Source organism: Prionailurus bengalensis, chromosome C2 (assembly GCF_016509475.1).
Source record: "Prionailurus bengalensis isolate Pbe53 chromosome C2, Fcat_Pben_1.1_paternal_pri, whole genome shotgun sequence".
NCBI lineage: Eukaryota > Metazoa > Chordata > Mammalia > Carnivora > Felidae > Prionailurus > Prionailurus bengalensis.
Genome location: NC_057350.1, coordinates 49,351,372 through 49,374,776, shown reverse-complemented (window position 1 = coordinate 49,374,776; position 23,405 = coordinate 49,351,372). Strand labels below are relative to the sequence as shown.

The 23,405-nt window shown below is 34.0% G+C and overlaps 1 protein-coding gene across 1 annotated transcript in view; it reads left to right on the top strand.

The window, feature by feature from the left end:
- SENP7 (SUMO specific peptidase 7) overlaps positions 1 to 23,405 on the top strand; it is a 157,728-nt gene that overhangs the window by 102,128 nt on the left and 32,195 nt on the right. Inside the window, 6 exon segments of the mRNA XM_043594036.1 lie at positions 2,426 to 2,544; positions 6,542 to 6,726; positions 7,791 to 8,130; positions 9,225 to 9,379; positions 11,984 to 12,130; positions 17,304 to 17,337. Coding sequence (XP_043449971.1) covers positions 2,426 to 2,544; positions 6,542 to 6,726; positions 7,791 to 8,130; positions 9,225 to 9,379; positions 11,984 to 12,130; positions 17,304 to 17,337 — 980 coding nt within the window.

Below are 23,405 nucleotides of genomic sequence, written 5' to 3'. Positions count from 1 at the left end.
TGTTTATTTTTAGAGAGAGAGAGAGAGACAGAGTACAAGCAGGGGAGGGGCAGAGAGAGAGGGAGACACAGAATCCAAAGCAGGTTCCAGCCTCTGAGCTGTCAGCACAGAGTCTAGCACGGGGCTTGAATTTATGAACTGCAAGATTATGACCTGAGCAGAAGTTGGATGCTTAACTGACTGAGCCACCCAGGCTCCTTGGGAGGTTTTTGATTATTAATTCAATCTCCTTACTTCTTATCGAACCATTCAGATTTTCCTTTTTTTCATGATTCAGTCTTGGTAGGTTGTATGTTTCTAGTTACTTACCCATTTCATTTAGGTTATCCAATTTGTTGGCATATGATTATTTCGTAGTAGTCTCTTGATGCTGTATATTAGTGTGGTATCAATTTTAATGTTTCCTATTTCATTTCTTTATTTAAGTCTTCTTTTTCTAGTTTGTTTAGCAAAAGCTTTGGATATTTTGTTTGTCTTTTCAAAACACTAGCTCTTGTGTTGATCTTTTCTGTTGTTTTTCTGGTTTTCATTATTTATGTTCTGATCTTTGTTATTCCTTTCTTTCTGCTAACTTTGGGCTTAGTTCTTCCTTTTCTGTTTTTTAATGTGTAAAGTAAGGTTGTTTATTGGATTTCTTGTTTCTTAATGTAGGCTTTTATTATTATAGACTTTCCTCTTAGACCTGTTTTTGCAGCATTCACTAAGTTTTGATATATTGTGCTTACATTTTTAATAGCTTCAAGATATTTTTTGGTCTCCTTTTTGATTTATTCTTTTTTAATATTTATTTATTTTTGAGAGAAACAGAGAAAGTGAGCAAGGGAGGGGCAGAGAGAGAGGGAGACAGAATCCCAAGGAGACTCCATGCTGTCAGTGCAGAGCCTGACGCAGGGCTCGAACTCATGAACCGTAAGGTCATGACCTGAGCTCAAACCAAGAGTTGGACACTTAACTAACCTAGGCACCCAGGCGTGCCTCAATTTCTTCTTTGACAAATTGTTTGTTCAGGAATTTATTAGTTAATCTCCATGTATTTGTGAATATTTTAGCTTTTTCCTCTGTTTTGGTTTTTATTTTAATACTATTGTGGTTAAAGATACTTAGTATAACTTAAATTTTCCTAAATTTGCTACAACTGTTTTTGTGGTCTTCCATATGATTTATAGTTGTCATATGATTATGAATGTTCTGTGTGCACTTGAGAATTGTGTATTCTGGTGCTATTGGATGGCATGTTCTATAAATGCATATTAGGTCAATTTAGTTTAATGTATGCTTTTAGTACAGTGTTTTCTTTTTGATTGTTTGGTCTGGATGATTTATCCATTGCTGAAAGTGGGGTATTGAATTCCTTTATTATTATTAAGTTTTCATTAATGGTGATGTTGGGCTTGTCCTTCCAAAACTTGTTTTTCACACAACCTTATATTTTATATATTTAACCTAGTACCCTATAAATTATTCATTCTGTAGGTAAAATTTGTTACCACACTCCATACTTTATTTTATACCTAACTGTTGATATATGAACCATGCTTGGAACATATTAACAATTACCTTTGGGTTATTATTATTAGTTTTAAAGTTAATTATTTTCAGACAGAGAGCACACATGCATGTGTGTGAGTGGGAGAGGGGCAGAAAGAGAGGGAGAGAGAGGATCCCAAGCAGGCTCTGTGCTGTCATTGTGGAACTCAGTCCCACAAACTGTGAGATCATGACCTGAGCTGACGTTGAGTTAGTTGCTTAACTGACTGAGCCACCCAGGCTCCTCTGGGTTATTATGTAAAAAAAAAAAAAAAGAAAAAAAGAAAAAAATTGATAAATTTTTTGATAAAAAGAATTTTTTTTTTTACATTTATTTATTTTTGAGAGACAGAGAGCACAAGTTGGTGAGGGGCAGACAGAGAATGAGACACAGAATCTGAAGCAGGCTTCCAGCTCTGAGCTGTTAGCACAGAGTCCGACGTGGGGCTCGAACTTACAAATTGTGAGATCATGACCTGAGTCGAAGATGGATGCTTACCTGAGTCACCCATGTGCCCTGGGTTATTATTTTTTGATTATGTATAGATGCACTTATCATGTACTTCTGTCCATGGAATTTTTACTTTTTAAACTTCTTTGATGTATTTAAATACTCTTATTATTCTTTTGTTCATTTTGCATGTGCCCATTTCTGTGGTATCCATGTGTTTCCCCCTTCCCCCCCAAAGAAATAGGGAGAATTTATAGTAGAGTAGGGATGAGAACTTACTTCTCAAATATTATTTCAATATTCTTTCTTTTGTTCAGATCATATACTCTGCTATATGGGACTGTATTTTTAACCAACTGGATTTTTATCTTGTATATATATATCAATTAACTTCTTAATTCATTTGGACATAGAAGAATTGAGTATAATATTTACTTTCTTTTGCAGGGATTCACAACCAAGTAAGACTGTAGATAATAATTATGCAAAGCAAGCCTCACACACTAAAGAAAAGCAAAGAGATGATGATGGCATTTCTCTTGTAATGTCTGATGCTCAACCTAAAGGTTTGTGAACACTAGAAAATTTTTGTCATTTGAATTTTTGTCTTTTGCATTTATAATAATTTTTAAGTTATAGTTAACTTTATTTAATCTTACATTTAAAGGGTCTGTGAAAGTAAAGGGAGATTATTTAGCAACACAAAGGAAATTGCAAAGTTTGCCATTTGTACACTGTAGTATTCATTTCTTGATTTATTTACTGAATCTATAAGTTACATTTAAATACCATTTCTTTTTTGTTGTTGGGGCTGGGCATACAGCTATACAATTATAATGTTAGTTTAGCTATTTGTAAGTATTATTTCCATGGATATTTGTGGTAATAATTGATATTACTGCTAATTTGATTATTATTCTTAGCTTCCCACTGTCTATCATCCTATGGCATACATTCTTTATTCATTAGAATTTCTCTCAACTGTAGGATGATGCCTTTACCAGCCACTATTAGCAATTTTAAAAGTAAATACATCCCAGACTTCTGAACATTCTTTTTAGGCCTCCTTGCATGTGTAGGGTTAATTAATTGACTTTTCTCCTTTTTGTCTTTCTTTTAAGATTTTAAAATAATTTACAAAATTTTGCACCAAAACACTTAACTACATTAGTCACATCTTGTGGAACACATATCTTCAGGGATCTCTTGGATTACTGATTGCTTTTTTTTTTTTTTAAGTTTATTTATTTTGAGAGAGAGAGAGAAAGAGGGAGAAAGTGAAGGATGAGCAGAGAGAGAGGAGATAGAATCCCAAGCAGCCTCCACACTGCCAGTGTGGAGCCCGATGCCGGGCTCAAACCCACAAACCATGAGATCATGACCTCAGACAAAACCAAGAGTCAGATGTTTAATTGACTGAGCCACCCAGGCGCCCCGCGATCACTTAAAACTGGTTGAGATCTTTATTTTCTGAATGATTTCAGAAACTATTCATGAGAAAAAAATGCTTCTGCAATGGCACTATGCAATAATTCTTTGCGCATTATTTGAAACACAGCTATTTACAATTTTTAGTAGTTTTTTTCATACAGGAGGAAAACTTAAAAATAAACTAGACTAATAACCAGCTTCAACTCTTACGAGGGAAATCTGGAGAAAGCATTTTAACTGTGTAGACATAATCTTTCTTTTTTTTAAAATTTTTTTCTTTTTTTCTTTTTTAACGTTTATTTATTTTTGAGACAGAGAGAGACAGAGCATGAACAGGGGAGGGGCAGAGAGAGAGGGAGACACAGAATCGGAAACAGACTCCAGGCTCTGAGCTGTCAACACAAAGCTCGACGCAGGGCTCGAACTCACAGACCGTGAGATCATGACCTGAGCTGAAGTCGGACACTTAACCGACCAAGCCACCCAGGCGCCCCTAGACATAATCTTTCAATTAGCTACTAAGCCCTAGCTGCATAAAATGAAAGACATTTATTTTCTTATGGATTGTACTTTTCCCAGAAATAATTCTCATTAATTACCAAATAAAAAATATTTGTATAAGTTGGCTCAGTTCACATACCATTAAGGTACTGTTAAACCCTCACATTCCACTGATTTCCTAGATAGAGTAGAAATAGTTAAATAAAAAGCTTTCTGATTTATGTCCTTTAGTATTTCTCCAAAGTCACAGTGAAAAAATGCATAATAAAAGAAACACTTCATAGTTTCTTAGTACCTACTCTGGAGGTTCTTTTCAGAGATAAAGTGTTGTTAAGAAAAGTGACTATTGAAACTATTGAAACTCATCATGTTTCCATACTACAGATAATTGTGTCCAGTACCAGTTTTTTAATATAAGCCCATAAATTAATGGGAATTCTGAATTAAACTCCAGGTGTGCCCTTCTTTTGTGGTATATTAAGTTTGTCTTGTGGAATTAGCTTTTATGAAAATAACGTATTGGGGAAAAATTTATTTTAAAGGTTTTATTTATTTTTAAATGTTTATTTTTGAGAGAGAGAGTGCGTGCATGCACAAGTGAGGGAAGGACATAGAGAGAGGGACAGAGGATCTGAAGCTGGCTCTGCACTGACAACAGTGAGCCTGATGCAGGGCTCAAACTCAAGAACCATGAAGTCATGATCTGAGCTGAAGTACTGTGCTCAACTGACTGAGTCACCCATGTGCCCCTTAAAGGTTTTATTTTGAAGTAACTCTGTACCCAATGTGGGGTTCAAACTCACAACCCTGATATCAGTTGTATGCTTTACCAGCTGAGCCAGTGAGGCACCCCTATATTGGAAATATTTAATATTTTGTTTACAGGAATTTGTCACTTTAATTTTATATACTAGCAAGTTAAATTGTATATGTTATGTAGGCAGAATCCTATTTTTACAATGGCAAGCTCTATCTAATATATTTATTCTTGTTTCCCATGGTATAGTCTTATGAATAGTAAATAAACTGAAAGAGGAAAATTCTTGTATAGTAGCATTTTTCTCAAGCCCCTTTTATTTTCTCAATCTTTTTGCTGTAGTATTTATGTTTAGAAATTGTAATTTGATGCATTTATATGTAGAAATTATATTTGACTACCTTTACAAAATTACAAAAAAATATTGTGCTTTTCAAAATAATGTGTTGATTATTTAGGAGGAGATTTTAATTTTTGGGAGAGTGAAGAATGTTTTCTCCGGCAATTGGAAGACTCTTCTTTTTATTCTTGTTTTTAAGTAGGCTCTGCTCCCAGCATGGAGCCCAATGCAGGGTTTGAACTCATGACCCTGAGATCAAGACCTGAGCTAATATGAAGTGTCAGATGCTTAGCTGACCCAGCCACCCAGGTGCCCTGCAAATTGGAAAACTGTTGATCGTCTTGGAGTTTTGCCTTAATCATGCCCCACTGCCTACCTTTTAAGCAATGACAGATATAATGAATGTTAGCTGTTAGGTTTCTGTGAAGCTAGAATAAGCAAGAATAGTCTGAAGAGAAGGTGGGTGGTATTGAAGAACTTTGAGTGAATGGAGAGGTCAGGCCCAGTGTTACATAAATTATCAGTTAGGAGTTCAAGGAAGCTGCTTTGTGATTTTGTTTACATAAACTTTGGGTTGGTACTTATATAGATTCGGAAAGAAATATAATTCAGGATAATCTTCAGTTGGTTAGGTAGAACTTTTTGGAAGGTATTTTTGTATACTGCATATATTTGCTAACTGAAATACTAAGCATTTTTAGTAATAATTGACATGGGTTTCAAATAATGCTTTGTTGATTTAAAAAATGGAGCATTTAGTAGACTTATTGTACACTTAAAACGAGATCTTGAGTTTTAAAAAGAAGAAACAAATTGATAGTGACTAATACTCTTTGTAATTATTGTCCTTTTTCACTTACAAAGTACATACATGTATATAACACTCAAATTTTAAAAAGACAACTAATTTCTTTAAAAAAAATTTTTTTTTCAACGTTTATTTATTTTTGGGACAGAGAGAGACAGAACATGAATGGGGGAGGGGCAGAGAGAGAGGGAGACACAGAATCGGAAACAGGCTCCAGGCTCTGAGCCATCAGCCCAGAGCCTGACGCAGGGCTCGAACTCACGGACCGCGAGATCGTGACCTGGCTGAAGTCGGACGCTTAACCGACTGTGCCACCCAGGCGCCCCAAAAGACAACTAATTTCTAAAGTCACAATGAATTATCAAAACATTTTAAGATTGGAATTTTCCAAATTTTATTAACACCCCTCCCCCCCACCATTCTTTTTGTATTACAGTCAAATGTGATTATAGCAAGAACAAAACAAAACATGTTTTGATTGCTTTGCTTTGGTTACTAAAGAATACTCCCTTTTTATGTTTTCCTCATTCATTATCGTACAGTGAACATTTATTTTGTCGATGCAGTTTAAAATAGGGTATTTCTTTATATTCATGTCCAAGTGAACTTCGTTTTAAATTAGTTTTAAAAGTTGTGTAGCAATTTTGATGATGCTTATTTGAGCTCTTCTAAAAGGGATTCTTTCTGTACTTTTTGGCCATATTTATGTCTCTTTTGTTTTTTAAGACTTCAGTAGTGGAAGTAGAGATTGTGATCATCTTGAAGAGGGGAGCAAAAATAAGGATGAAACATTTTCTCATTCAAAAATGGAACCCACTCTGACTTCCAGGAAGAGAAAGAAAAGGCTTAGAAGTAATTTACCTGATTCTCATAATTCTACTTCTTCTTTGTATGAGTCAGCAGAACAGATAGTAAGTATAGGTATTTAGATATCATGTGAAATAATTTATGCTATGATAAAAATGAATTGACTATGAATTAGATATTGTTCTTAAGCTTTCTGCTTTTTTCATCAGATTTCTTTCTTTTTTTTGGCAATTTTTTAATTCTTTGGTTTTTAAAAAATAATTTAAATGAAACTTTTTTCAGTAATATAGCTATTAGAGCAAATTTGAAACATGAACAAGTAAAAAAATTAAATATGTTCCTTCTCTGATACCACTCCTTACTTAGTAGTTTGGTATTTATCCATCAGACTTGTTTTATTTTCTCTTATTTTAACAAATACTATTAATACTCTATCCATACTGTCCAGTCAATTGCTTTTTCATATGCTGTGTAAAAGTACTACCAGATTTCTTTGATCGGTAGTAATTTACTTGCCAACTTCTTGAAGCCTTTCTCTGCCTAGAGTTTAGGGAGTTTGTTGTATGTAAAGAATTATGATACTTCATGCACACATTACCTATTTTCAAAACTTAGTATACAGTTAATAAAAGTATAAGAAGATAATTTTTTTACTCCTTTGATTCACAAGGCGTTTCAGAACTTTTCAGGACCTTTGAGTTATAAACATGATTTAGATTTAAATGGTAATAGCGGTGTGAAGGCAGTGATTGATGAATAGTTTTTCATATTGTTTTCCTAAGTTTTAATTTTTTGCTTTTGTTAATGAAATCACATGATGTCATATGGCCTCAGTACTTTTGCAAAATAAAATTGTAAAAGAAAAGTTCCTCTTATTCTAAGTTGACTTAGTTTGTGGGAGACCATCTAAACCACTTGTAAATACGTATGGGAATTTCCATTTCCTGGCCTTTTAAAAAAAATGTTTGGGTATTTGATTGGACAGACCAAACTCTCTATCTTTTTACTTGGGAGACCCTGGCAAGAGTAATATAGTATAATTGTGTAGTTTTCTGTCCCTGTATAATATTTTTACATTTATATTCTTCTTTAGGAATTCAAACTTTAAAAAATTCTTTAGCCAAATTTGAAAAGTACTAATTTTTTGTGTGCATTTATTTATGTTCAGATAAAACAAGAAAATGACTCCACAGTATCTGCCGAGTTTAAAAAGTCAAGTGAAAACTATCATCAAGACTCAAAAGTGCTTGAGGAAATTACACCTGAACCTATAGAAAGTGATTTTGCTAAACTATCCTCACTTGATAGTCAGGAGTTGGCTTTGAGTGCTGCTCCCAAAAGTACCTCTGACTCTTCAGCCACTGAAACTTTTGAGAGCTCTAGTTCCACTGATTCCATGGGGAATTCTACCCTGGTTGAGAAGAATGAGAGTGAGTTGAATGTAATAGAAAAGCCTGCTTTAAGTGAACACAGTGAAGGGAGCCAGTCTTTGGTATCCGTTGAACCAAGTAAGTAACAGTAGGATTGTAATATCTTTTAATTTTCTCTGCTTTAGTTCTGTTTCTCCTCTCAAATAAATTTTTCCAAGGCAATAAGCTGTTTGTAACATCACTGTGGAATATATTAACTTGAGGAAAAAAAAAAGACCTGGAGTTTTGGGACTTTGTTTTAGTATTAATTTAGGTAAACAGTGGATCACTTGAAGGCAGGAGTATTTTTTTTTGTGTGTGTGTGAACTGTCATTCATTTCCTCAGTAGTTTTTATTTTTTATTTTATTTTTTTAAGTTTATTTTATTTTGATAGAGCAAATGTGCATGCACACGTGCTTGAGATAGAATGAACTTGAGATAGAATGAACAAGCAGGGGATGGAGAGAGAGAGAGAGAGAGAGAGAGAGAGAGAGAGAGAGAGAGAGAGAATCCTAAGCAGGCTTGGCACTGTGCGTGCAGATCTCAAGTGTGCGTGAGAGCATGAACTGAAGCAGAATCAAGAGTCAGGTGCTTAACTGAGCCACCCAGTGGCCCCAGCTCAGTAGTTTTTAAAAGGATTCTGGAAGGACCATTATTATTGACATTTTGGTTGATGAAGCTGAAGTGCAGAATTTGAGTGCTATATAATTATGGTCATTAATTTTGATTTATTTGCAAGTATTTGGTACACTCACATGGTACAAAAAAAGGTTTTAAAGGATATACAGTGAATAGTCTCCCACATCTTCTCTTAGCCATCCATTGTTTCCTTCTGGAAGAAACTGAATGTAACCGGAGTTACAGTACAATTTAGACTGGTGGCATAATACATTTTTATTATTCTAACTAGAACTTGTCCCTAAGTTCTCCTCATGTCTTTATACATTTTTAAATGTCTTGATCCTCCAGAAGGTGAGGTTGTAGATAACTGCTAAATAATAGCAGTGATATGGAATATTGCATTTAACTAGTATAAATCAGATAATGAATGGTAGTCCAGTTTCTAAGTTGAACAAAGTTAGATGATTAAATTTTAATGGTATTATGAAGGGATATGTTGCTTCAATTGGAAAGTTTTCTGTTTGATGTGTGATTATTGCGATACATTTAAAGAATGATTTTTCCTTTTTAGTTGTTGTTTCCAGTGATGAAGAAGGACCTGTTGAACATAAAAGTTCAGAAATTCTTAAGTTACAACCTAAGCAAGACCATGTCATCACTAATGACAATGAGAGTACTTCTGAAGCAGCATTGTCAGAACCATTGATGACATGTGAATCTGTACAGGTAATTTATTTCTGCTTTCTCATAGATTAACAGTGAAATATACACTATTGGCTAATGATTGTTTCTTTCATCAAGCAGAATATTATTGTAAAAATTACAAATTTTCTTAGTTTGAATTTTGAGATAATTTTCATATTAGTTTGAAGGAAATATGTAGTTGGTCTTATTTTGAAGTGAAGGAATTATTTTTTTGTCATTTATATTTTTTCAGTGTAAATATTCTATGACTTGAATACTTTTTTTTTTTTTCTTAAATATTCTAATTGGGCAGTTAACCACTTTATCAAAATTTCTTAGAATTAAGCAGTTGCCAATATTAGTCTGTCTGGTCTTCCAGTACTGTGATTACTTTTTTCCTCACATGCTCTTAAGGCAGCATGATATAGAGGAATGAACATGGCTTATGGAGATTACAGACCTGGGTTCAAATCCTGGCTCTGTCATTTGGGCAAGTCACTTAACTTCTTTAAGCCTGAGTTTCCTCATATGTTCCATGAGGATAATAAGATTATTTTAAGTGAAGTAACATATGAAAGCATTTAGAAGAGTGAAGCATTTAGAGAGAGAAAGCATTTAGAAAACCTATCAATGTGGTAAGTCCTTTGTCTTCTCCTTCTTACAGAAAATAATAAATGGGAAATGTCTTGTTGGTTTAATGTCAGCGAGTTGTGTTTTGACATAGTACTATAAGAGTGTAGCTGTAAAATGAGGTTCAAATCATTTGTTTTCAGTATTCATTCTTATTATCAGCCTCTAATTATCCTATTTTAAAGAAATGATTATCAATGGAGATAATTTGATTATGATAATCATAATCATTAATCATAATCGTAATGATTATGGTAAACTTCTGTTGGTTTGTTTTTTAATAATGTCTGAGGCTATTATCCTCTAAGGTGTGATGAAGAATTAGGTCAGTTCTATAAAAAGTCTGGTGGTCTGATTATTGTTTCACTGCTGTTTCTATTGCATTTGGTACACTATACAGAAAGCACCTTAGCAGCTATGTTTGGAAGTTTTGTTAAAATGTAGCCATTTTTGCTTGATTGGGCAAGTAGCCTACTTAATGGTTTAGTTGTATTTGTAATGAAAACCGTGTCATTATTGATAAGGAGTTCAAATTTCTAAATGAATTATAGTTTCCTTGGCAGTATATACCTTGATAATACAGTGTGAAATGATCATATTATAAGAAAGTAACTTTTTTTGTAGAACTGACTGAATGTGATCACAACTAGGCAATAAATAATGTGAAGACCTACTAAGATCTATAGGGCAGTATACCTTAATATCTCCACACCTTCCTTTGTTTTCAGTTTTAAAGGAAGTTATGAGAAACATGGGTTGGCCATTTTTAGGAGGTAGTTAGTCTTTGCAAAATTTGAGGCCCCAATGAGAAATTCTTTTTATCCCATCTTCTCATTTTATCACTTAAAACACACATGCTTACAAACAGTTAGCTGTCTGACTGATTAGAATCACATGTAGTTGATTTAGCACCTGTTCTTTAAGGAATAAGAATAGTACAGTAAGCAATAAAAGATGAGAATGACAAAGATTTTTTTATTAAGCAGATAAATGCGTTTGTGAGCTGAGTGAAGAATGAGTACTACATGTGTTTCAGAGTAAGAATAATCGCATTTCCTAGAGGTAGGAGGAGAGTGAATACACATGCATAATTGCTCTTGTGGTAATTTATTTGGTTGTTAGTGATGTTAGGGTTAAAGAGGAATAATGTATCAAGGGTAGGGAAATGTGGAGTTCAAAAAGTCATTTGAAAGCAGTTTAAAATTCGGAAGAGATTGTGGGAAACAGCTGCTGCTGATACTTCCTGGTAGTCTATTCTAATTTAAAAGTACAGTTATGTAGTTGTTTGGAAGCACTATGAATTTTGAAGTTTTAGGCAACTGGTTGGCTATTTTCAGACATGGAAAGAGTAAAAAACATATAGATTTGATATAACAGATGATTCTTAGGTACTTACATCCCTTGAAGTGCATTACCTAAGAGCATCATCTTGGTTTATGAAGCAATTGTATATGGTTGAAATAACCCTTGACCTGGAGATAGAAACCTGGGTTTGTTTCATCCTAACTTCATGACCTTGGACAAGTAACTTAACCAATCCACGCATCTATTAGTTTTACTTATGAAATGGAAAAAAAACAAAAACAAAAAAACAAAACACCCAGACTACCTCATGGGGTGGTTATGGCGATTAAAAGAGATAATATTTAGGAACTCATTTTAAACTAAAATACTATGTAAATCTTAATTTATTTCTGTTGAGCTAAAAATGAATAAAGCCTATTAGGGAATACTGAATTTACAATCATGGCTTTAATATAAAGGAAGATATATTTCTGGAGTTTAGGCCTATGGAGTTAATTTAAGATTCAACTATTAAGAGTAATAGTCTCAAAGTAAATCATATACTTTTTAAGAAAAAAAAATCTAGATAAGTATTTTTTCACAGTAAGAACAGTACAAAATCCTTCATAAACGCATTAATAGTAATTTAAAGAAGTATTTCACTTTGAAAATCATTGTCACATTTGTATAATACTTAGGGTTATATGCATTTTATAATTTATTCCTTGTTAGGCTTCATCTGAATTATGTCCATATAATCCTGTCATGGAAAACATTTCCTGTATTTTACCTAGTAATGACATGGATCTACAACTGGATTTTATATTTACTTCTGTTTATATTGGTAAAATAAAAGGAGCTTCTAAAGGTTGCGTTACAGTAAGTATATTTAATATGTTTTTGTTTTAGATTTTGGACAAAGCATTTACATATTATCTTTTTTTTTTTTTTTTACTACAAATGAAAATAGAATTGAGTTTAATTTTATATGGGACATTTTGAATATATATTATACCTACTTTGATACATGTCTTTAATTGGGGGAAATCCTAAAATCATAAGGGAATATCTTAAAATTACATCTTTGATCTGACTATTCTAATGAAGATCATGTATGAAAATCATACACAATACTGATATTCCTTGGGTTCCTAAACTTATTTGGTGGTAAAGTAAATTTTTATTCAGGGTATAGTTGAGAGCAAAAAGAAATCTTATTTTGCTGGCTTAAATTGTAAACTGAGTTCATCAAATTCCTAAATTTATTTAAAGGTCTCCAGGAATAGTTCTTTTCCATTTTTTTTTCAGTGTTCTGTCTCACATATTATATTATGAAAACTATACTGGATTTTACTCTGGTCTCTATATTTTCTATTTCTACCTATTAAAATTCTAACTATCTTTTAAGGTTTATCTGAAATACTTCCTCTTCCAGGAAACCTTTCCTGATTTTTCTAACCAGAAATAACTTCTCCCTTTACTATGTACTTATAACACTTTGTACATCTGTTGTAAGATTTATTCTTTGTGTTCATAATTGTTTTTACATTTTTGCCTAAACCTCTCAATTTTAGCCTTTAAACATCTTGTGGTGAAGAGCCATACTTTTATTCGCTTTTACATATTCCATAAATGGTTCACACCTAAATAGGCACTTAAAACGTTGGTTGAATTGTATTGACCATGTCAGATTATAACTGAGGTATTCTCCCGGAAGTTTTATTAATATTTACTGTGTTAGGGATAGGGCAGGGAATATTAAAATGGTAAGACATGGTCTCTGTTTTCATGGAACTTGTAGTCTAATGGAAGAGACAGACACATAGATAGATATTTTGTACAATGGAAATATGGGCAAGAAGGGTGCATATGGGAATATCTGTCTGGAAGAATCAGAGAAGACTTCACAGAGAAGACAGCATATGATTTAAGACGTAAAGTGTATGTTTACTTGGTGACCATGCAGGAGGAAGACCTAATTTCATGTATAAATCTAGCAAATTCTGTGTTCTACAAATAGTAGTAACTTGTGATATAGTTAAAATTGCTTTGGATGAAAACACAAGAATAGTTTGTTTAAAATTAATATTCCCTAAACAGTAGTTTTTAGATATTAATGCTTTTGGCATGCCTGGGGTGATATTACAATTTTTTTCTGTTAAGGAATTTCATGCACTTTTTACAATCTTCACTCCCCTTATCCCCATTTTACTTTTTTATTTTAAATTCAGTTTAATCACTTTTTTTCTGTTGGTTTCTTTGTGATGGTAAAAAATTAGATAATATAAATATATGACAACAATTGATAAGTCAGGGGAGGAAAATCCAACATAAATATTCAGCAGTGGATTGTCATTAGTTAATATATTAATTGTATATTACAGTTAGGTGGGCTTGTTATGGGCAAAAACGAAGACCAAACAGAAAAGCAATTGAGGGGTGCCTGGGTGGCTCAGTTGGTTAAGTGTCTGACTTCAGCTCAGGTCATGATCTTGCAGTCGTGAGTTCGAGCCCCACGTCAGGCTCTGTGCTGACAGCTTGGAGCCTGGAGCCTGCTTTGGAATCTGTGACTCCCTCTCTCTCTGCCCCTCCCCTGCTCACGCTCTGTCTCTCTTTGTCTCAAAAAATACATAAGCGTTAAAACAAATTTTTTTAAGAGAACAATTGAATAAAGAAACAGTTTAAAGAATACCTATAATCTTGCTTACCCAGAGACCATTGCCAGTAACTCTACGGTATATATATCATTCTGTATTCTTCGTTAGATACATATATATGTTTAAATCAAAAGCATGTGACATATATACTGTTTTGTAACTTGCCATTATTATATGAAGTTAGTTCATGTACCTATTTGGGGGTATTTGTGTTGTCCTTAATTCCTGACTGTTGGGACATTTTGGTTGTCCCAGTATTTGTTATTGGTAGTAGGGGAGTGCAAATACTCAATAAATGTGATAAAGTAGGTTTTAAAAATGTGTTTCATGTTTGTTGGAACATTTGTTATAATTGAAATGAAAACTTAAATGTTTAATTAAAAGAAAATAATTTAGTAAAATAAAGCAAATATATGCAGGTATAATATATGTATATGAAGAAATACTGAGAAGAATTCTACAAAAATTAAAAGTTATGTTACTAAGGAGAGAGCATAAGCAATTTTAGAAATTAAAAATAATGAATAACATGCAAAAGGGAAAAAGGGAAAAGTCTTAAAACTTTCAAGGATTCGGGCACTTGGGTGGCTCAGTTGGTTAAGTGTCTGACGTTGGCTTATGTCATAATCTCATGGTTCATGAGTTCACACCCCTGATTTGCACTGTCAGTGCAGAGCCTGCCTGGGATTCTCTCTCTCTATCTCTCTCCCTCTTTCTGCACCTCCTGCACTCGCATGCGTGGACTCGCTCTCTTTCTCAAAATAAGTAAATAAACTAAAAAAAAAAAAAACTTTGAAGGATTCAAAAGACGTATTTATTTTTATTATTTTTTAATGTGTATTTACTTTTGAGAGTTGGGCAGAGAGGGAGGGGGATAGAGAGAGATAGGGACACAGGATCTGAAGCAGCTCTGCGCTGATAGCACAGAGCCCCACGTAGGACTCGAACTCACAAATTGTGACATCATGCCCTGAGCTGTAGTCGGACGCTTAACTGATTGAGCCATCCAGGCATCTCTCAAAAGACTTTTTATATAATCTCTTTTCAGACACTGTTCATAATGCTCTGTAACTTAGAAATTGAAGAATTTTTTGTGGGGGAGTAAATAAGATAATTAAACTCAGTCATTTTCCAGATGTTTAATGAGTTTTAATGTGTTGTTATAGATTAGCTAGAGATAGATATTGTTCTCACTCTCATGATAATTACATTTTAGCTAAACCTGAAAAATACCTGGAGTGGGAAACTATTTACTTAAATTAGAGCCCATTTTCATAGAGTTGGACATTTAAGTTAGTATTATTATTTTTTAAAGTAGAGAATGCTGCAATGGACGTGAACATTTTAGTTTTTATTTCTCAACTTTGTTGATAGTAGGACAAATGTTTATTAAGTACACATTGTGTTCAGAGAACTATACTGGCTTTTGTAAGAAGTTACAAAATGGATATGGTATGATTTCAGAGAACTGAGTTTACCTTACTCTGACAAAAACATCTGCCTTATTTTCCCAACAGGGGATTAAATTTTTGCTGGGAATAGGGCTTTGCTTTTGGGAGAGGTTACATGTTGGCTTAGTCATCACACAAAGGTGTAAATGAGTATCAGATCTTTGCCATGCTGAAAGATTTGGTAGGACAAGAATGCTTATTGTGGAAGAATGAGAGACTGATGACAAAGTTGAGGCCAAGATACATAAATACACTACTTCTAATTCATAATTTTATAGTAATGTCTATAAAATCTCAAAAGCAAACATTCCTTATATTCATTTTTCTGTAACTAGTTATTTACATTTGCCAAGATATATTTTATGAGATTAAAGACACAGTGAAATAAGTCAGAATTTGAGAAAGGAAAATATACACCATATATATGTGTGTGTGTGTGTATGCATATATATATAACAGTTGTGTGAAAGTGACAGAATAATGAGATGTATTTGACTAAATTAAACTAGATAATACACTTAATCAGATGCTGTGTCTAATGATAATAGCTCCTTTTGATTAAGGCTTTTAATCTAAAGCTGACAGAGGTTCAGTAAGTTACCTAAATTTACCTACTTAACTGTTTGTGTAAGTGGTAGTGTTAGAGATAGGATTTGAACCTCAAATTCAGCTTTTAACTCATATGTCCATTTGCTTGAATTTTGCTTTAGCGGCTGACTTAGACTCTGCCATATGAGTTTTATATTTATGAAACTACAATATGAAGTAAGTCTTAAATTGGAAAAAGAAATGGAGTCACAGTAACCTTGTGGTTTCACTGGGCATTGTTTGCTACTTATTTGGAACTCTGTTGGTAGTTAATTTAGGTATCCATGTACCAAGACCCTTTTTGATTTTGTTTTGTGTTCACAGACTGTACCCTTCATTTGGTAAATAGTTTCACAAATGTATTGATCAAAGGAGAACCTGAATAATAAATAAATAAATAAATAAATAAATAAATAAATAAATAAATAAATAAATGTAATAAATGTATAAATAAATAAATAAATGTATTGATCAAAAGAGAACCTGAATAAATAAATAAATAAATATTTGGCATTAACGGAAAAACAAACTTAAGAGCACAAGCCTATTTTAGGTAGAACATGTAAGATTTAGGTGCTCCACGATTCTTGAGTTTATTATAAAAGCAATACTTAAGGTCAGATGTATACAAAAGATTCCTAGAGAAAATTAGTGTCCTGGCACAGAAGAGCAGAAAGAACAAAAACTTGGCTAAATCCTCAGTTGGAAGGGGATTTATAACATGGAAAGAAATATGAGTGCCGGAATGTCAACAAAGCCAAGAATTAAACCTTGTTTTGTGGTTTATTTACCAAAATCACTGATACCTTGTTGGGTTTCTTGGCAGTTTCTTAAGACTTTGTCTTATTTCTTCTATAAATATTCAGGAAACATTTTTGAAAATATGTTAAATAAAGTCTTACTGGTTTTTATAAATGAGCATATTGAGAATTAAATTACATGTGCTGGGTTCTTCCATAAAAACTAAGTCTTTACATTTTCTTGGTTTATTTATAAAAAGACTTGAGGGGCTCCTGGGTGGCTCAGTTGGTTAAGTGTCCGACTCTGGCTCAGGTCATGATCTCACGATTAGTGGGTTCAAGCCCCACATCTGACTCTCTGCTGTCAGCACAAAGCCTGCTTCACATCCTTTGTCTCCCTCTCTCTCTCTGCCCTTCCCTTGCTCATGCTCTCTCTTTTTCTCTCTCAAAATAAACAAATAAACATTTGAAAATAATAAGAAAATAAAAAAAGGCTTGAGCACTTTTAGTATCGACTTTGAATATATACTTGTGTTTGAAAAAGAAAAATTGAAAATTTTGAATGGAAACATACGTTGAGTGGTAACTCATTTTTGCTTTTCTGTTTTTTCTTTAGTTCACGACAAAGTATGTTAAGATCCCATTTCAAGGTAAGCTATCATTGTCTTATGATCTTTTTTTCACTGTAATTTTGAACATAAAATAGCAAAACTTTGAAATCTTTCTGCAGCCATAATTTTTTTCCAGTATAGAAATTAAGTAAAACTAAGGTTAATAATGTGTTTCAAGTTAACACTTTTTTAAGCAGCTTCAAAAGGTGTTAAAGTGTTTTATAACATTGAAAATAGTAAACTATTGTTTTAATGGCTTGAATAATAAGGGACTCATGGTAACTTTTTGGGATTAACAGAAATAAAGTTTTGATAGCACGAAGATTTTGGTATGATGAAATGTATGAAAAATAGGAAGTGTAAGGAAAATTTATAATGCTGTACAAAATATGTAAAATGGTTTTGCATAGGAGTTAGAGATTTTTAATATCTTTTTCTTATCTGAGTAAAGCAAAGTAGATGTGAAATTGTACCTATAATATGCAAAGACTCAGAACGTTTTCTTATTCTTTCCCCAAGTAAAATCATTTCAGAATAATAATGACAATAAGAAAAATAAGAAGCAATAGAGAATAGTCTCTTTAGAGAATGAATAAGGAAAAGAATGAGGAAGAAAAATATACACAAATATCCACTTCACAAATGAACTAGGGAAGAGAGGAAGCTTCTGTTCCAAGACTGAAGAAGTGATCAAAGTAATTTTAATCAGACTCTGCAGGTACCCATGCACAGAACCACAACTATATATTATGATAATCTAATAATCAGGAAGCTGCTATAAGTGGTAAGAATAATAAGGCTAGGCACAGAATAAATATATTGATATTCCTAATTAGGATTTTTAAACAAGTTATGGAATAATATAACATTAACTTCTAAATAGAAGAAGCAAAAACCTGTGATTTAAAAGGAAATAATTTCATAAAAGAAAGTGCTTTTTTTCATTAAAAAAATACCTATGTGACAGTGCTTCTCTCATATTCTTTTTTTTTTTTTAAATTAACTTGAGGTACAGTTGACATGTAACTTTATATTGGTTTCAGGTGTACACCATAATGATTTGGTGTTTGTATATATTGCAAAATGATCCCGACTGTATGTCTAGTTAACATCTTTCCCCATACACAGTTGCAAAAGGTTTTTTTTTCTCTTTTGGTGATTGATGACTTTAAGATCTCTCTTAGCAACTTTCACATATGCAATACTGTATTAGTAATTATAGTCACACGCTTTAGGGTATATCCCCATGACTTATTTATTTTATAACTGTAAGTTTATACCTTTTGACCCTCTTTACCCATTTTGCCGACTCCACCCTCTGTCTTTGGCAACCAGTAATCTGATCTCTGTATCTATGAGCTTGTCTGTGTGTGTGTGTGTGTGTGTGTGTGTGTGTGTGTGTGTGTGTTTTAATTTCACATATAGGTGATATCATGCAGTATTTGTATTTCTCTGTCTGACTTAGTACAATGCCCTTAGGGCCCATCCATGTTGTCTCAAATGACAAAATTTCTTTCTTTTTAGTGGCTGAATAATATTCCGTTTTATATACATAACACATCTTCTTTATTCGTTCATCCTTTGATGGATACGTAGGTCATTTCCATATCTTTGCTATTGTGAATAATGGGACAGTGAACGTGGGGGTCCATGCATCTTTTTGACTTAATGTTTTTTCTTTTCTTTTGGATAGATACTCAGAACTAGAATTGCTGGGTTGTATGGTAGTTCTCTTAATTTTTTGAGGAACCTACAGACTGTTTTCCACAGTAGCTGCACCAGTTTACATTTCTACCAACAGTGTTCATTGTTCCCTTTTCTTTTTTTAATGTTTTATTATTTATTTTTGAGAGAGCACAAATGGGGGAGGGGCAGAGAAAGGGGAACAGAGGATCTGAAGCAGGCTTTGGTGCAGATAGGCTGACAGCAGTGAGCCCAGTGTGGGGCTTGAACTCACAAACCACGAGATCATGACCTGAGCCAAAGTCTTGGACTCTTAACCAACTGAGCCACCTAGTGCCCCAAGGGTTCCCTTTTCTCCACGTCCTTATTGACACTTTTTTTTTTTTTAAATAATGACCATTGTGACAGGTATGCGAGGATATCTCATTGTGGTTTTGATTTGCATTTTTATGGTGATTAATGATGTTGAGTGTCTCTTCATGTATCTGTTTGCCGTCTGTATGATTTCTCTGGAAAAATGTCTATTCATTTTCTCTGCCCATTCTTCTTCTTCTTTTTTTAAAGAGAGAGATTGCACATGCATGCCCACATGGGGCAGGATAGGGTGGGGAGGGTGGAGAGAGAGAACGAGAGGGAAAGAGAAAGAGGGTACCTTAAGCAGGCTTCATGCCCAGCATGAGGCCCATGTGGGGCTCAGTCTCACTATCTTGAGATCATGACCTGAGCTGAAAACAAGTTAGACACTTAACTGAGTGAGCCACCCAGGTGCCCTTCTGCTCATTAAAAAAAAAATTTTTTTTTAATGTTTATTTATTATTGAGAGAGAGACAGAGACAGAGACAGAGTGTGAGCATGGGAGGGGCAGAGAGACAGGGAGACACAGAACTTGAAGTAGGCTCCAGGCTCCGAGCTGTCCGCACAAAGCCCAGCGCAGGGCTTGAGCACGAACTGTGAGATCATGATTTGAGCCAAAGTCGGATGCTTAACTGACTGAGCCACCCAGGCGTCCCTCTGCCCATTTTTTAAATGGATTTTTTTTTTCTGTTGGGTTCTCTGGGTTCTTTATATATTTTGGATATTAACCCTTTATCAGATATATGGTTTGCAAATATTTTCTCTCATTCCATAGGTTGCCTTTTCATTTTGTTAATGATTTCCTTTGCTGTGCAGAAGATTTTCAGTTTGTTGTAATCCCACTACATCATCTATAATCTATAAAGACCTGTGTAACAGAGCTACTTCTTAAATATGTATGATACAAACCTCAAAAATAATATTTTAGGTTTTAATAGTTAATATTTATATCTTGTTTCAAGTATTGCTTTTATAACTTTTCTGTTCCAAGTGATTTTTGAAAGACATTTTTAATAAAAAATTATGGAAAGGTTCACGAGTTCAAGCCCCGCATTGGGCTCTGTGGTGACAGCTTGGAGCCTGGAGCCTGCTTCAGATTCTGTGTCTCTGTCTCTCTGTCCCTTCCCTGCTCATGCTCTGTCTTTCTCAATCTCTCAAAAATAAACAAACATTTAAAAAGTATTTTAAAATTAACAATTAGGGAAAATACTCTCTTCAGTAGTAATGGCTTTATGATTTTGTAATATAAGAGGAAAACATTAGTCTTCTTCCACAAATTCTGTATATGCATATATAAAAATCTTTTATAAACAAGGCATGCATATAAAATGTTTTTATACATAAGGAACCTAGATCTAAATGTTTATTCTTTTTCTGTAGTAGCTGAGAGAAATAATGATTTACATATTTATATTAGCTATTAATTATGTTTGGCTGTGGCTTAAAGAAAATAATTTATTTTTCCTTTCCAAAGAAGAAATCCAGAGGTAGGCTGAAGAGGGCTGATATGGTATTTCGTTTGGTCATCAGAGGTCCTGGCCCTATTGTTTTTGTACTGTGTCATTCCTAATGTATGACTTCTATTCCTAAGTTTGTCTCATGGTCCAAATGGCTGCTTGTACTTTAGTCATCATGTTTGCGTTCTAGGTAGAAAGCAGGAGGAAGGGGAAAATGGTAAAAAAAAAAAACAAAAAACAAAAAACAAAACAAAAAAACCCCAACAACACACACATACCACCTATTTCCTGTCTTTTTAAAAAATTTGTTTGTTTAGAGAAAGAGTGCATATGCACGGGAGAGGGGCAGAGGGAGGAGAGAGAAAGAGAAAATCTTAAAATTTTTTTTTTCAACGTTTATTTATTTTTGGGACAGAGAGAGACAGAGCATGAACGGGGGAGGGGCAGAGAGAGAGAGAGACACAGAATCGGAAACAGGCTCCAGGCTCTGAGCCATCAGCCCAGAGCCTGACGCGGGGCTCGAACCCACGGACCGTGAGATCGTGACCTGGCTGAAGTCGGACGCTTAACCGACTACGCCACCCAGGCGCCCCAAGAGAAAGAGAAAATCTTAAGCAGGCTCCAGGCTCTGTGCAGAGGTCGATATGGGGCTTGATCCCATGACTGTTGTCATGTCCTGAGCCAAAATCAAGAGTTGGACGCTCAACCAACTGAGCCACTTAGGTGCCCCTCTCTTGCCTTTTTAAGGAGGTTTCTTAGATGTGCATGCCACCTAACTTCTACTTACATTTTCTTAGCTAGAAGGTAGTCCTTTGACCACACATCTATTTGCAAAGGAAGCTAGGAAATAGTTTCTAACAGCTAAGTATCTTGGTTTCTAAATAAAATTAGGCTCTGTTACTAAGATCGCTAATAGTGGGTAGGACAGATGATAGACAACTCCCATTTTCAGTTACTGCTATATTCCTGTTACAGAATAAACCAAATATTGGGGGAAAATTTGGTAATGAGGTAAACTTTCCTTAATGATGGTGTTAAATCTTTTTTCTAAAGAAAATTAAGCTTTTATGCCAAGAGGTTGGTACATTTGGATTAGTAATAATTGTCTAGATTGCACAGAAATAATATCAATTATTTGGGGTTGTGAGCTGACTGAGGAAGAAATGCTGAGAAGTTTCCTGAAGGTTTTTACTCTTTTAATCTGTTTGTCTTTGCTGCCAGTTTCACTGACATTTTCAGAATGGGGAAGTTACATAGCTTATGGATTAGAAGAATTATTGTTGTTAAGATGTCCATACTACCCAAAGTGATCTGCAGATTCAATGTAATATCTATCAAAATCTCAATGACATTTTTTATAGAAATAGAAAAAACAGTTCTAACATCTGTCTGGAACAACAAAAGACCCCAAATAGCCAAAACAGTCGTGAGAAGAACGTGGCTGGAGTCCTCACACTTCCTGATTTCAGACTATATTACGAAGCTATAGTAATCAATATAGTTTTGTATTGGCATAAAAACAGACACATAGGACAGTGGAACAAAATTAATAACCCAGAAACAAACCCAGGCATATATGGTCAGTTAATTTTCAACAAAGGAGCCAAGAATATACAATGGAGACAGGGTAGTCTTTTCAATAAATGATGTTGGGAAAGCTGTACAGCCACAAGGAAAAGAATGAAACTGGACTCCTACCTGTATTATATACAAAAGTCAACTCAAAATGGATTAAAGCCTTAAGTGTAAGATCTTAAGCCATAAAACTTGTGAAAAAACTTATCCCCAATGCTTTTTTCTATCATTCTTGGCAATGATTTTTTAGGATTCGATACTAAAAGCAAAGACAGCAAAAGCTAAAATAAACAAGTGGAGCTACATCAAACAAAAAAGCTTCTGCATAGCAAAGGGAAGAATCAGCAAAAAAGAAAAAGCATTCTGTGGAATATCTGAGAAGGAGTTAATATCCAAAATATATAAAGAACTCAGAGAATTCAACAGGAAAAAAAAAAGTCTGATTAAAAAATGGGCAGAGGAACTGAATACACATTTTTCCAAAGAAGATATACAAATGGCAAATAAGCACATGAAAAGAGGGTAAACATCACTAATCATTACCAAAATGCAAATCAAAACCACAATGAGATATTCCCTTACACCTGTTAGAATGGCTATCATCAAAATGACAAGAAATGAGCAAGTACACTGTTGAGATTGTAAACTGGTACAGCTACTGTGGAAAATGGTCTATAGACTTAAGAAATTACAAATAAAACTACTATATGATCCAGCAGTCCCATTTTTGGGTTTATATCCAAAAGAAATGAAAATGGGATTTTGAGAAGATATATGCACCCCTCATTATTCATGTAGCCAAAATTTGGAAGCCACCTAAGTGTCTGTTGATGAATGGATAATTTTGTGGTGTATATGTACAATGGAATATTAATCTTGAGAAAGAATGAAATCTTGCCATTTGCGACAACATGGATGGACCTTGGGGGCCTTTACTAATTGAAATAAGTCAGAGGAAGACAAATACTGCATGATATTGCTTATATGTGGAAACTAAAAAGGCTGAACCATAAAAACAGAGACTAGACATCATGGTTA